At 45.7% G+C, this 16,489-nt stretch overlaps 1 protein-coding gene across 8 annotated transcripts in view; it reads left to right on the top strand.

The window, feature by feature from the left end:
* Positions 1–16,489, top strand: part of CYP4F22 (cytochrome P450 family 4 subfamily F member 22) — a 288,015-nt gene that overhangs the window by 227,663 nt on the left and 43,863 nt on the right. For all 8 annotated transcript variants that reach the window (XM_078682603.1, XM_078682636.1, XM_078682594.1 and 5 more), the window contains 2 exons: positions 8,844–8,965; positions 12,702–12,969. In XM_078682603.1, the coding sequence (XP_078538729.1) occupies positions 8,844–8,965; positions 12,702–12,969 (390 nt within the window). The remainder of the gene's footprint in view (positions 1–8,843; positions 8,966–12,701; positions 12,970–16,489) is intronic.

The following is a 16,489-nucleotide window of genomic DNA, read 5'->3' on the forward strand; positions in this document are numbered from 1 at the left end:
ACGGTCATAAAGGGCACTTGTTGTCTCTGAATTATGGTAATGTTCTCTTTTGTCTCCTTTAGGCAAGAGCAGCCCAATTCAGGTAGTACAACAGGTAGTAAACTGTATTATTGGTTGACACTTTACTAGGTCATTCCCTTGTGATAGATGTAAATTACTAGGTCCTGAAGAATTGCAGCCAGAGTGCATAAGCGAGAAACATGTCGACCTCACGATACGAATTGTAGTCCTAGATCGTGATACGGAATCCTAATTTCTGGCGATCATAGGCTACCCACTGCTTTTATGTATAGCAGGGGACCACCAGAATAAATTGATCTCCGGTACCTTGTGCTATATTTTAATTCACTCACCTACACTATCCATTCTCTTCCTGGCCCCTCACTTGCACTTCACCCACAGGCCGTTGGAAAAAAGATCTCCGATAAAGAGCCCCTCCTAGAGGTGAGCCCGTAGGGCATTGCACCGCCTGCCCTACGAGGAGCAACCGCGAATGATGAAGCATGACACTCGCAAGATCGTGTGAGGCCATTAATTCCAACAAATTGGATACCCAGGGTAGCCCTCCACTGAGCACTACCTCATTTTCCCCCCCCCCGTTCTTGACCGTACCTTCCTTTCTCTCCAGGAACAGCTAAGTCCGTTTTTGTTAGTCTATATTACATATCTGTCATATATAAATAATACACCAATAACCATTTATAGAGTATTTTCTCGTAAGGGTTCACACACTACCCCACTTAGATTAGACATATTATATAAATACAAATCTGTGGCCTGGAAATTGCACACTGTGCTCTGCAACAGGCACATTAGCCCTGAATGCTATTTTATGATAAGTCATTATTATAACCAGTTGGAACATAGATCCCTCCAGCGAATGCATCAATCACCAAAGTTATCTTTCCACTGTTATACCATGAAACCTGCTGGGCACACAAAGCTCTCTGCAGCAAGCGCATTAACGTGTTAAGATATCTTAAGATCATGCAGCAGTAAGCTATAACAGCCTCAATATAACATCTGTTACTGTTACTTTTTTTTTAGGAAAAGACACACAGATGATGGATGGAATGTAGAGCAAATCAAACATTCACCCCAATCAATAGACTGGGTTAAGTCCATTGTTCTTTTGCTCACCATGCCACCCCAGTTTAGACCCAGCCATATGCAAATCCGTCTTGACCGTGTGCCTCATTGGAACAGTCCAGACCGAACTGCCAAGCCAGGTCCTCCCTGGACCGGAAACAATCATCCTTGGACAGGTTTCGGGCATCACCCAGGCTAGCTTGAATCCAGTGGCACAGTGAGCCTGGGACTCCCGCCTGGGCATATCTGGCGCACTTAGGGCGAGAAAGAGAAAGACACACAGATGATGGACGGAATGCAGGCAAATAAAGCATTCACCCCAATCAGTAGATCTGGGTTAAATCCATTGTTCTTTTGCTCACCATGCCGGCACAGGAAGCACAGTTGAAGCACAGTTAAAAAATAAAAAAAATTTAATCTGACTGTCATGGAGACTGTCTTCATGCTTTCTGCTTTTCAGGACTATTCCCTTCATGCATTTGCCCCTGCCTGGCACCCTCCTTGACCTTCAATTATTGGGTCCCTGGGCTAAATGTTTCCCCTTTCCAGCAGTGTTTCTGCGAGTATTGTAGACATTGCTCTTCACAGGGTTTCTATAGGGGCCACAGGATTTTTAATATGATTCTCTGCTCCACAGTGAGCCAGTGGAGAGCGTTATAGGGTGGTGTGGCCCGAATTTTAGCTTCGCGCCAGTCACGGCTGGTGCCTTTTGAAAGTGGTGCGGCATTAATAACACAACTGCGCACACACGTAAAAAATCTGTCGGAGGTATTCAGAACAGGCACCCCTTGTTGCTCGCTTCAGTGCCAGTCTCACTCAGGTCGCACACTTGACAGTCGGTACCTGGTACCCGGGGCCCCTCACTCTCTCTGCTCACACTGGTGAAACACACCTGAAAACAAGTGCGGCCACTTCTGCTCAGGGCCCCCCTGCCCCCGCTCAATACTCCTACATTAATAGACCATTGCCCAAGTGCCCGCCTTAGCAGTCCGACCCTGCCTCCCACACCCCACTGTGCGTCATTGCCTGCTTGCCGAGACTTGGGCAAGGCTTCAGAAAACAACTTTATGCAAATATTTGAGACTCGTCAGTTATTTGTATATTGTGCGTATTTCTGAGCCTCTCCCCCATTGACTTGTGGAGGCATAGAAATACGACTTGTTGCAGGAAGCAGCTAGGGAGGGGAGTGTCAATGCTTCGAGCTCGCTTCCGCAAACCGATGTGACATGCTGGGCTGGGGATGTGAGGCGGCAAGAGTGCTTTGCATTGGAGCAAACCCAAGGAAATTAGGTCCATTCCGTGATGGTGGCACAGCACTGCTCGTGTAATTTATGGAGCCCCTGGAGTCCCAGCTCCACTACGCCCCCTGAATTAATGGAGAGCTGTTGTTGAGTTTAACGAGGCCGAGAGGGCTTCTCAAGAGTAAACACTTAATGTCCATTTTCTCCTAGCGTACTGATGAATGTGCAAAAAAAAGTGTCCTCGGTGCTTGATAGGAATTAATGCGACTGCAGAGCTCTTGTTGAGGCACGAAAACAAAAATTACACATTAAGATACTTTGTTACACTTTCTTTCGTGACCTCCAAGATTCGCGCCGAATCGCAGAGCAGTCAATCCGATCAGCCGTCTCTTGCTGACCCCTTGTGGTGAACATACAGCTGTAGAATACATTTTAAGAAGTTAGTTGTAAACTGAGGGCGTGTTAATGCGTTTAATGATTCCTGGATAACTAAAAGCCGGGCTGGTGGCCTAACAAATTGATGCACTTTACCAGATGTGATGAAGGTCCTTAAAACTTCATATTTCCGGATGGCCTCGCATACATAAATAGAGCGTGTGTCGAGTAAGGGGATTGTGTCAGTGGCGTAACGAAACTTGAGGGGTCCCCCCTGCAAAGTACATGGAGGGGCCCCCCACGCTCTGGACCCATTCAGAAGTGCTCAGGCCAGGGGCCAGACACTCATGCACAATGCTGGAGTAAGCCCTTTGGAGCTTGCCCCCCACCGCACCACTGGATGTGTGGGGCTATGTTACGTTACTAGTGAGAGGATAGGTGAATGAGTGGGTCTGGTAACTCAGCGGACTAATGCGTTAACTGTAGGGGCTTGTGTTTGACCTCACAGTCACATATTCAACTCCCGGCAAGTCCAGTCAGACTTTAATCCTTCTGGGGTCGATAAAATGAATACCATTGAGTTGGGTAACAATAAACATCTGTTATTTAACGCCAAGATACCCTTCTGCATGAACGTGTGCTTTACAAATACATATGTTATGTGAGAGGATAAGTAAGTGAGAGGATAGATACATGGATGGATGAAATGATGACAGAGTAAAGGGAAATTTTAGAGGATGGATGGATGGCAGAGTAAATGGATATCTGAGGAAGGGTAAAAAGAGGGTGGAGTAAATGAAAATCTTAGAGCATGAGTAAAATGGCCAATGGATGGAATGGTGAACGATTGAAAGTTGGATGGAATAATGAATGGATGACAGCAGGTAAAGGTAAATTGATTGATAGCAGAAGGTGGATGGGAGGGTGAAAGAATGATTGAATAGATGTTTGGATGAAAGAGGAAAGAGACAGAGGAGCACTTCTAGGGTGTTTTGGACTCACTTGCTGCGCTTGATTGGTGCCATCAGAGCTTTGGTTCGAAGTGGTTGGATATTTTAATTTTCTGGCTACTCAGTTACACACAGGCATGTCCCTCACTCTGCATTCACCCAGCCCCAACTCTTTCCATGTATTCAGACAGACGTGCCTCTCACCCTACAGTCCCACACTCCCCATGAACTCACATGATTCACCCTCTACTTAAGCGAGCATGCCTCCCACTTTGCACTCATGTGGGCAAACCACCCACCCAGTTCTCACGCAGGCTCACCCTGCACACACACACTGACATCACTCACTCTACTCATAGAGGCACCCCTCTCGCCCTGCACTCACATGGGTGGACCGCTACTCACTCACAGAGGCACACCCCTCCTTGTGCACTCACATGGGAACATCCTACCCCGTGCACTCACCAAGGTTTATCTCTCATCATGCATTTACAAGGGCTCAAATATCCCCCCTCATTCTCCTTGGCTTCCATGCATTTACAAGAACTCAGATCTCACCATGCACTAACATAGGGTCGCCTCTCACTATGCACTGTTGCACACTCACCTTTCACCATGCACTAACATAGGTACACCACTCACCCTTCATCCACACAGACTACTCTCTCACATAGGCATACCACTCAGCCTGCATGTACATCCACTCACGTCTCAACAGGCGCTCACAGAGGCACACCCTGCATTCACAAGGTCTGCAGTACATTCAAAGAGGTCCCCCTTTCACACTGCATTCACATGGCTCAGCTGTCACTCTGCACTCACATGGGCTCAAACTTCACTCGGCGCTCGGACAGGAACAGAGAAAGCATTATTTGGACTGGCACTTTCGTTTTTAATCACTGCACATTCGGCACATACAAAACAAAGGGTCAGGGCACGTCTGTAAAGAGGGCAAACAGAATCCTTGGAGGGTGTCAGGGTGACATCGTAACGAGGGAGTCTACCTTATTAGAGGCTCCATGTTCTGCCACTGAAATTGAATTTCTCATTTAAGTGGCGAGGCGAACTTGTAGAGGTAATGTTTGAACCAAGCCTCGTGAGGACAACTAAAATGTTCAGGACCCAGCCGCTGCCAGAGGCCTAACACAACATGAGAGGGCCCCCCTGCACGATGTGCTGAAGGGGCCACTCACATCAGTATGGGCTTAGGTCGGGGCCCCCTCCAGTATGGGTATGCCTGGGGCCCCCCCCCCCGCACCGCAGGGGCTGCGTGGGCCTTTGTTACGCCCCTGGATTGTGTGCATATGTATGTGTAGGTATATTTGTACCTTTTATGGGTGTCTGTTCATGTGTATCTGGAGAACGATTTTGAGTGCCCCGGGCAAGAACTTTATTGGGGCCCCTTTTTGCAACAACTTGGGGGTTTATTGCCGACTTTTTATTAAATCAAATACTATATTGACTAACAATATTGAATTATACGTTAAAGATTTGTATACAAAAATACACAGGCGTGAGCTAGAGAGAATGGCCACTTTCCAAGGGGGCCCTGGGCAATTGCCCACTTTGCCGATGCCATTAAAATATCTCTAGTCCGGATTTCTTATGTGTACCGGTTTTATGTGTGTGTGCCCCCTCACACTCCTCATAATAGTGTTAAAAGAATTACGCAGGAATGTGTTGTTAATCATGTATCGTTTGATTTCGTGGAAAGCAGCTGTCACTTTTTAAAGAGATGCTCTTTTTATATAGCGCGAACACTCGACCGGAAGGTATTGGAGGTCTTTATCTGAGCACCAGTTACATTACACAAGGTCACATTCATTTATTTAGACACAGGAGAATGAAAGTAGTTTGCCCAAAGTGACATGCTGTTGATCCGACGTCAAGACTCGAACCTGGTTATCCAGTGCCCAAGGCGGGAGATCTGGCGTAATGCCACGTACTCCCCGTTTTGAGACAGTTGCCTTAACTTGGTGCCCGGGCTTAGTGCGCAGTCTTAACGCTGCAAGCAGCCTTTAAGCCAGTAGGTCGACGCATCCAGGCCACCTGGGGTTGTTGAAAAGGTAGGGTATTTTATTTGTTTATTCAGGGCACTGGCACTTCTACAAAATAAGACAAAAGGAAACATTAAAAAAAATAAGTAACTTCTGAACTGTAGGGGTACAAGGGAATGGCGAAGCGTGGCGTTAAGCAAAATTACTAACACTCCGCCATTCTGTAGGGATTTGCCATATTCACAAGAATGCGGCACACCCCTGCGTTTCTACTAGCACTGGCGCCAAATCTGGCTGCCTAGCGACAACCCAGGCACCCTTGCACCACAGTGCAAGTGTGTCTGTGTTGGGGGAATGGTTATTTAAGTGCAGGAAGGTGTGCCTTCCAGCACATAAATAATCCAGCATGGCTAATTGTAACTTCTATATGTGTTGCATTGTGCAGCATAAATAGAAGTTGCACATAGTAATTTTTTTAAAGATTGTGCAGGAAGGGACACCTTCCTGTACATGAATAATCATTCATGGTGATTTGCTGTTTCTATGTGTGTTGGACAATGCATCACATATAGAAGCAGCAAAAATGAGTCTTTTCACCATGTTAAGACCAGGTTTTCCCTGGTCTTAATTTTGTCGCTGCCTCCTATTTACGCCACCCTTGTCAATACGGGGCAGCATCAAAATCAATGGGTGTTGTGGCAGAACACCCACTGCAAAACACATTGCCCCCCCCCCCTTTCACGCTAGGTGTAGTGTGAAAACAGGCTTTATTTGCAAGGCAAAACACACAAGATGATGGACGGAATGTTGCACAATGGCAAAACATTCACCCCCAGTCACAGATCTGGGTTTAATCCATCGTTATTTTGCTCACCAAGCCACCCCAGTTCAGACAAGACCATATGCAAATCAGTCTTGGCCCTGTGCTCATGGGAACAGTCCAGCTTGAACTGCCAAGTCATGTCTTCCCTGGACCGGAATCAAGCTTCCGAGGACCGGTTTCTGGCTATCAGCCGTCTTCAGCCAGGATAGCTTGACTCCAGTGGCTTAGTGAGCACGGGGCACACGTCTGGGCATACCCTTCCCACATAGCGTGAACAGCAAAACACACAAGATGATGGACGGAATGTTGCACAATGGCAAAACATTCACCCCCAGTCACAGATCTGGGTTTAATCCATCGTTATGGATGCTCACCAAGCCACCCCAGTTCAGACATGACCATATGCAAATCAGTCCTGTCCCTGTGCCTGGCAACATTAACCCACGTTAGGTAGCGTAACTCCACCTTGTAAATAAGGAGAAAGGTTTATCGTCCTAACGAGACCTTCCTCTGGCGATAGGGGCTTGTAAATTTGCCAGTGTGTCTCCTGTCAGAGAGCCAATAGAACTTAGTAGGAAGGAAGAGAGGGGACAAAATGGAGGGGGTGGGGGTGATGGAAGGGAATTGTGGGCGCTAAGTAAGAAGCGGAACAGAGAGCATAAGTGCTAACGGAAGGCAAAGGAGAAAGACCAACTGGGGCAAGGAAAATGAGGGAGAAGACAAAGGGGAGGAAAAGGAAGGAGAACCTCCGAGTGGCGGCCACGATGCAAGGATGATTTAGCAAAAAGATGGAGAAGAGGAAAAGGACAGGTTAACCTGAAGGGAGGAAATGGAAAGAGAAGGAATGACGGGATTAAAATATAGGAGAAGAGCTGAGAAATTTGTAGTAAACTCATGAAACAGGATGATGTATCAAGTTGTATTTAATTGTAGAAAGCACTGCACAGCTCATCATCTGCTAGTCACATCTGTTCCCCATTCAGTTGGCTCCAGCATTGAAAACATAACATTCCACAATAGACCAGATGCAGTGACATCATAGATGCAGTGGCTAAACAAAAGCCTAGTTAAAGTTACAGCACATGACTTATTAGTATATAACATAATCGAACATAAGTGGATAGAGAAGGATGCAGGCTATGGGACAAACCATGGGAAGATAAAGAGGCATGTTACTTGGGGGAGGTGGAAGAATGGACAGGGTAAGATGTGTGGTGGGCAGAGAAGCTCCTGAGGTGAATGGGAACAAGGCCTGAGAGGTGGAAGAGATTGGTAATATGAATATAAATACTGTCCGCGTTTTAACATTTATCACGCTGTAAGTGGCAGGTTATACTACTACCCAATGTGAGAGGACTGAATTCATCAACATTAGAAGGATGAGGGACCGAGAAGGCCATGTTAGGATATTCACGGATGAGCTTCAGGCAACAGCCAGATGTTCAAACTGAGAGCTGAGCTAAGGAGAGAGGAGATGCGCAAAGGGTACTTAGTGGTCGAATAAGGATATTCAGGAATTCCAAATGTTTTTCACCGTTTAAGGCCTGATTCCTGGCTCAGTTTAGCTAATTTCTCACATAATCATTTGGCTGTCGCAGTGCAGCGAGGGGCTGTATCCTGTCCTGAAGGCATTAGTAGTATCCGCTTGGTGTACACACAGAATATACCCAGCCCAGGTTTCCAGCAGCAAGCTTGGACACAGGTGGAATTGGGAGAATATAAGAGGGAACTCCTTTTATTGTAAGATAACATGGTACAAACCTATTCATAGCCTAATTGTGTGGTCCTGGAATGCCATTTTAATCTTCTGCGTCCACCTGCACGTTTGTGTTTACTGAATTGAATGGACTTTCCATACAGTGTGGAGGTGCTGCTGGCCTGATTCTCTCTCCTTGGCCTGGGCCTTATAAACCTGACCTTCCACGCTAGCTAAATAGTCCTGCTTCGCTCTTCATCGGATAACCTAATGGGCATTGTATAATACCGCATGCCAGCAGCTACCAAGCTCTGGGAGGGAAGAGCAGTGAAGGCCACATAAGACTAATGACGTTCAAGGAGGCAGGGAATCTAGCTGGGTCTTTCAGGCCTCACATGACCTTGAATATCTCTTACTGTGCACTGTATTTGATGTAAGCATGCTACATTGCAAAGACACACACAATCAATATGCATACGCATGCTCCCATTCCTCACAATCGGCTATTATAGAGCGCCCCACTAGTTTTATCAGTGGACCTCAGCAAGACCCCTAGAGACACCACTGATCTTTACCCCACAGGGTATGAGGGGTGAACTTGTTTACGTGATGTCCTAGCTCCTGATGAGTGACATATTAAGGGTTCACTAATTGTCTCTTTGATGTCCCTAGGAAAAATGGCGCAAACTCACCGCGGCCGGACCCGTCTCTCTGGACATGTTTGAACACATCAGCCTGATGACCCTGGACAGCCTCCTCAAGTGCACCTTCAGCCACAACAGCAACTGCCAAGAGTGAGTGTGCGGGGGGGAGTCGCTTCAAGGGTGAGTGAGAGGGTCTGGAGAACCAAACCTCAAGAGTAAGTGAGGCCTGGAGAGAGGGAATATATAAGAACTGTGCACCACTCATCGAGTGAGTGCAGGCCTGAAGCACTCCTGTTTCAAGAGGGAAGACAGAAGTATTTTTGACTGCTCCTCAGGAGTAAAGGCCTTAAAATCCCACCTCAGGGGGAGTATAGATATAAGATGTCCATGCCTTAAAAGAGAGTACTTTCCTCAGGCCCCCATAGGTAGGGGAGTATGGACTGAAGGGAGAGTGTACATATCGCACATCACACCCCGCGAGTGAGGATAGGCAGAGGACACCCAGAACAGGAGAGTGAGTAGAGACATGCTGTGTCCACACCTCAAAAGTAAGTTAATGCGCAGAACACCCATATCAAGAAAGAATACAGACCTCCAGCTCCTCTGCTTCACCCCTTCTCGAATCCAATGGGGCTCCCGCACAAAAGTGAAAATCCAGCCAGGGTGCCCCAACATCATGAGGGATCATAGATCTGTGGCAAGACCTGCCTCAAGGAGTGAGTACAGACCTAGGGCACCCCACACCTGAAGAGTGAATATAGTTCTAAGCCAGTGCCCCTCACATGCATGGGCCTCAGAAGTGCCCCAGAATTGACAGACAGGGGCGGGGGCTCTATCCCCACCAGGGACCTGTCATAGGCTTCACTGCTGAAAACACATGACATCTCTGGTGAAACTTCAGGGGACAATGAGGCATACCAAAGGAACCAGACCTGGAACTACCAATTCCCCAGATAGTTCTTCATTTCTCAAGTTTCAACCTGAGACCTCTGCTAAATCTGCACCGACAGAGTTAACGGGTTTCTGGCAACATAAACTTAAAGGGTGCAGAATTAACACGCTCCGTACTAGAGCACTCAAAATGAGGCCCAAGGTATGTACAGACCTACGGCGCGACCCAGCCTGAAGAGTGAATAGAGACCAACCGAGCCTCCAGCTCAAGACTGAATACAGACCTAGCAGGCCCCTGCTTCTTCGTACAAACACACCGTGACTCCTAATATTTATCATCACAAGGGCATAGTCTCTTTTCAAAAGGAAAATGTTGTTCCTTAGTATTAATGTTTCACTTCTATCAGATATTCCAATTGCTTACACATTCCAATTCTCTTCTTTTCATTATTCTTTGAAGCAGATTTTCTCATTTGAGCTGGAATCAAGGCTTTGATCTGTGTTTAACCTCTCAAATAGGAAGTCACATTTTAGGAGGACAGGGACTGTGGCTAGCTAATCAATTTCAGCACAAAAACTCCATAGTACTTGATTGCAGTACTCTGTAGGTTTCAGCAGCCTTTTTTTTTTTTTTGTAATTTATAAATCTTCCCTGCTCACAGCAGAGTCCTGTTCCTGCTTGTATTAGCCAGCCCATCTTACGCACACTTGCCCCATACACATACGATTGGTTGCACTTTTCTTCATGCAATAAACGTATACTTGTCAGTCCTATCACCACCTCTACATATAAATATACCAGGTGGAATGGTTTCCTTTCTCTCAATGCAAGAGCCACTAAAAGTAATATTCACGTTTTGTGATCAAATGTTATATTGTATTTTGCAGTTCGTCTATTTTAATCTTTCTCATTGAATATTTTTTTAGAGAGGTGGTTGCATGAGGGTTTTATGGAACAGTTTTCACTCCAATTTTATGTACAGAAAAGAGAGCAATTTAGTTACAGCTTTCTCAGTCCTGAAAAACATTAGAAATCATCCAGTAATGACCTTAACACATCTTATGAGATGGTCTCATGAGCAATGAAATGGTCATCACTGTCTGGATGAACTTGCTCCACAGTTGTTTCCCATGAAAGATCCCTCTCTTGTGTTATAAACTGGCCCATGTCTGCCTAAATCTGCCCCCATAGTGAGATTTGACTCTACTCCCCAACTCTGCATTAATGCATCCTTCCCTTCTGCTCAGAGACCACTCGCAACAAGCTGAAAACAGCCCCCGAAATTGTAAAATTGAATAACACCTCTGTTTAATCTGAACACATTTATTGGTTTCAGTTTTTTTTGCACAAGGGTCCATTGGATTCTACACTACTCAACCTCTTTCTCTTAGCTACATATCTTTTCTTTGTGATTTCATTCGGTTTCTGTCAATGTTGGTGGGATAGCCCTTAAACGCTTCTCATCTTGCCTCATTGGCAGTGGCCAACCAGTGAAATAAGAATTCTTCATGTCTTCGCCTTGGCCTACCATATTGTCTACATGGTACCCAGTGGTTAATCGCAAAGATTTATTCCCACAGTACTTTCGTTCTACCAGCTGACCATGCACCAAATATTGTCCGGTCACCAGCTGTGAACTTGAAGGCTTCTTTATTCAAGTGTTCAGTCCAAGAGAAGTCAACCCAGCAACGCATGTGCTTTAAGAGACGGTCATGGGCAGCTGAACAAGATGGGACTGTGAAACTCACGACTGCTGGCAACACTGATTGTCAGAGCAGGGGCGGTTCTAGGCTCATGGCGGCCCTGGGCAGGGAGAGTAGGTAGGGGGCCCCGGAAGAGGGGGTCCGGGTGGGTGGAGCGTGGAGGCCACTAAAGAGGGGGTTGTCAGGGTGTTTGGAAGAGGAACAGAGCCGGAGGCCGCCAAAGCCCTGCCAGGGGCCGCCACGCAAATATGTATCCATCCTCAGAGGATTATTATATTAAGGATATATATTGGCGTGGTGGCCCCGGGGGTTTGGTGGTCCTGTGCAGGTGCACAGCTTGCACATGCCTAAGGCCGTCCCTGGTCAGAGTTTGCACATCTACATTCTGCAAAACTGTGCCCTGGTGGGCCAACAGGAAGGAAGAACCGCAATAGATCCTCTGCATATTGTTCTTCAACACCGTGTTAAGGCCAGACTTTTTTGCCTCAGTTACGAGGCTAATGTCACCAATCCAACCTTTCTGTTGTCAGATCTCACATACAGTGTGCCTAGCTTACAACTACATATTGTCTTTTCGACAAACTGAAGACATACCCCTGGTTCTCACTGACACTGATGCCATTATTATTAATTATTATTATTAAATATTTTTATAAAGCGCGTAGTCACCCGTGGGTATCCCAGCGCATGAGATCCTAGCACAAACCATTGTGGCTCTGTACTTTACCACATTCACCCACTTTGCACTGATAGTGAAAATCATCGTTACCTGTCTTTAGTCCACAGCTTCTTTAACTGAGAAGACTTGACCCTCATTTTATGGCACTACCACCAACCCAAGAACCAGTATTCCTGCTCTTTCCACTCAAGTGGTTTTTATATAACTTTGGAAGATTATTTCTTGTGATGTGAAGATTTCCTTTCAAGGGGGTGAAATGGGTCTCTTAAATGAACACAAACCTATCTCGCCCTTTCTTGAGAGACAAAGGGATTGATTTACAGTTTTTGCAAGGAAGTTCTTTGTTGCAAATGTGACGGAGATCCAGTTTGCCTTATTACAATTGCATTATATCCTACAGCACGTGTAGTAAGGAGGACCTGTGATCTATTACCTGCCCATATTGGGAATATTGTAATGTGGTCAGTAATGGGAGGTAGTTGGGTGGCGATACGCATCTCTAAAGCTCAGGTAACCACATAGATAAATCAAGACAGAAAGCATTAGTATGAAAGTAAGTCTGGAAAGATGTGGCTAGTATCTGTTCACATAAGTATGTTTTTCATTTGACAGAAAACCGAGTGACTACATTGCTTGCATCTACGAGCTCAGTTCTCTGGTTGTTAAACGAGAACATTGTTTGCCGCATCATTTGGACTTCATCTATCGCCTGACTGCCAATGGGAGGCGGTTCAAGCGCGCCTGCGGGATTGTCCACCAGTTCACGGACAGCGTGGTGCAAGAGCGCAGGAAAGCCCTCTGCGAGCAGGGGGCTGAAGGCTTCCTGAGATCCAAGCATGGCAAACCCAAGGACTTCATCGACATTCTGCTTCTATCCAAGGTCAGTCAAAAGGGATGGCTGTTCTAAGCCCTGCCCATGGAAGTGATGTAGCATTTGTTTGGAGGTACTAAGTGTTTGGTTTGCTTAGACGGTGGAAGGAAAGAATTTGTGTCAGGAAGTGAACCAGATTGATACTGAGAGGAATCGGTAAATTTACAGTAAAGAGAGCAACAAAAAAAAACTGAAGCAAGGTGACTGCAAGGAAAAGTAGACGAAATAGCACAGAATAGAAATACATCTCACACGGTTTATGAGTATTACATGAATTGTGGTTGTCTGCTTCAAATTTGTAAGTGGGTAATTCCTTTGCATACAAAAGTCATATAAAATATGGTGTCAACATACTTTACATCCAGTGTTCAAACTCACACGTTGAATGTTGCTGTTGCAACACATGCAGAAGCAGCATGCTACCATTTTCATAGTCTAACATATTTTCTGCTTGAAGCAGGTCTCCTGTAACAGTATAAGAAATAAGCATTTGCAATGCCATAGGTCTCGCATTTATGCGAGTTTGAGCTATTGACATTGCAAATAACAATACCTTTTATTTTTGTTTTTAAAACCTAAATAAAAGGCATTGTCTTTTACAATGTCAATAGCTTAAACTCCCGTAAATGCCAGTTCAATTGCATTGCAAATGCTTGTTTTGCACTATTGTATTGACAAAAGTCTCTGCAAATTCAATTATTAAATTCATAAACAAGTTATAAGATACAAAAACTGGGAGGTGTGAGGTAGACCCATTTTGAATCACTGGTCAACATAAACGCATTAAACCCTTGAATTTTTCTTCTGTTTTTACTGTAGGTGAGTTTGGATGAGATGGGCCGTTGGGTGCAGTAATGCTTTACACAGTTGTTTCCTGAAAAATTACATTTGTTTAGGGATACCTTCGAATAAGAACTTAAGTAGAATTGTCTTATGTTAAATCATCAACTGCTGCATGGCCAAATACCTTTATTTACATGACCTATGATTTACTTTGATTAGTTTCTTTAAAAAAGTGACAAAATCATATCTAGGTGGAATTGACCGCAATAGTTGATTTCACACAAAACAATCCGAGAAGCATTTGGTACTGCCCTCTTTCCTGAGTGGACGTTTAGTTGCCTGTTTTTGTGCACGCTTGACATGTCCGGTGAAGCAAGCCTCCTTGTTTATCAAGAAATGTTTACATTTGTCAAAGTTAAGGAGCTGAGTGGGCAGCAGTAATAATGTTATTCATTTTCTATTATGTAAGCAGTCATAACTCCTCTATAATGAAGTAATAATGTGTCACTTTGATTTAAAGAGCGCACAAGGCTTTCCTTGACGCACAATAGAGCGTTATTACAGACGTTGAGATTAATATTAATAGAAGAAAAAGAGGAAAAATAGAAAGACGTTAGGAGGGATGAATAAGAAAGAGAATAGAATGAGAAAAAAGAATTAGAAACAGAAAAAGGGTGAAAACTAAAATTAGACGAAGAAGCCTGATATAAAGTCGAAAAGTAAAACAGTAGAAAAAATAGATAGGCGATGGAAAAAAAGAACACAAATGAAGCTAGAATAATATTAAAAAGAGTAAGAAAACTTAATTTCCGTCGTTTTCTTATTGAATAGCTACAATTTAAAAAATCAGATTTCAGTGAGTTTAAATAAAATCCCTAAAATGCTGTGGGTTGGGTAAGGAAAGATTCTGGGCATGGATTAATGCCTGTGACAATGTATAGTTGGTCCAATTTTAAACAAGTGAAGTGGGGTATCCTGAACGGCATGGGGAGAGCTCACTGCTGCTTTCTGAGGATTCATTACCTCCTCGTCCATCTTCCTCGCCACAGTATTAACCAATGAGCATTCTGCTCCTACAGAAACTCCAAGTAAAAAGCTACATAGTAGTCACCCTATCCCTCCAACATGGCCCCCAGTGGCATCAACCAATCATATAAAAGGACACTAAAGTCCTAGCACTACCTGTTTTTTTTGTTTTTGCACTGCTATGAGTGCAGTTCATGTTTGTTCAGGTAAGTTGGGGTGGCGGTCCTGCTTTTGCGGACTCAGGGGACCCGTTACGAAAGAGGGGGGGGTATTCATGCCAGCCTGTTTTTTTACTGTTTCTTCCCCCCTTATTTGGCACTTATGGGCATTCTCCTATGTCCTGCTTTAGCGGACTCTGGGAGTTGCTGTGCTTGTCTTTTTGATATGTGGCACCGAGTCCTGCTTAGCAGACTTTGCGTGTCTTCATTGTTTCCTGCCTCCCTTGGGGGGGCTCACTGTTGATCGCGCATGATCTCCCTCCTCCCTCGTGCCTGTATCTATACTACTGAATCCTGCTTTAGTGGACTTGACATGCCTTACTTCTTTTTCATGTCCCGGTGGGGCAGGCGTGTTGCACGTGGGCTCCTCCTCCCTCGTGGTTGTCCGCTTCTGTGTCACCTGCGGCGGAGATCGGTGGATGCATTTTTTGGACAAAGAGGGGGCGTGGCTTCATGCCGTCTTGATAAAGTTCAGCGAGTGGAGTGTGGCGCTGCTTTTTGGGTCTCGTGGTGGTGACGTAGTCACTAGGGGCATGCCGATGGCTGGCCTGGGTTGTTTTTTTGTGGTTTCCATGGCTTTATTGTGCGCTTTTAGGCGTTCTTACTTGCCGTGGAGTATTCTGCTGCCACTGAGGGGTCTTCTGAGTCTGTGGATGCAGCCCCTTCTCTAAACTTCATCTCACAGGTTGTCCTTCTGCACATTCCTTTCGACCTGTTATTTCCGGGGTCTGTGGTTGATATAGTGGCCAGATTTTTCTTTTCACAGTCTCGGTTGAGGGAGCCGGTGTCTTGCCGCTTCACTCCTCTGACTTGTTGGTGTTGACGTCTGTATGATATGTTGTTGATTGGAATAACTTTCCCAGGTTTTTCACCACCAGGGTCTTTACTGTTGTATTTATGGCCTCGATGGGGGTGGATTCTATGACATGCTCCCCAGTTGATGTTGGGGTTGATGCGGCAGTGTATGCGCACTTTGCCACTGCCACTTTTTCTAATTTGTACTGATACCTATTTCACCTGTGCCTAACGGTCATTGTAGGGGTCTTCCGGTTGTTGACTGAGTTGTTGGTTCTGGCTGTGGATGTTTCTCCTGCTCTCGCCGTTATGGTTCTACGGGTGCGGCTCCTTTCTGCCATTTCTTTGGGTACCTTGACGGCAGCCGCATCTGCAGTGGGGTCGTCTGTGGTGGTTCATCGCATGTTGTGGGTCCGTTCTGTGGGGCGGATGCTACTCAGACAGATTTGCTACTGTGTGTCTCTTTTTCTGGTGTTATGCCTTTTGGTGCTTCCTTGGAGGATATGGTCGGTAATTCTGCACTTTGTTCATGCTCTTCGAGGACAGGCTCCTCTGCCCCTGCGAGGGCGTAGCCGGGGTGCTCCTTCCTCTGTCGAGTCCCGGTTCCCTGCCTCCTCTTCCTCCTATTGTACTCCCTCCTGTTTTTGTCATGGTTGCTCCGGGAGTGGGTCCTATAGGGGTCAACTGTCTCTCTTTGTGGTCAGCTG

The sequence above is a fragment of the Lissotriton helveticus genome, chromosome 1_1, assembly GCF_964261635.1.
Source record: "Lissotriton helveticus chromosome 1_1, aLisHel1.1, whole genome shotgun sequence".
NCBI lineage: Eukaryota > Metazoa > Chordata > Amphibia > Caudata > Salamandridae > Lissotriton > Lissotriton helveticus.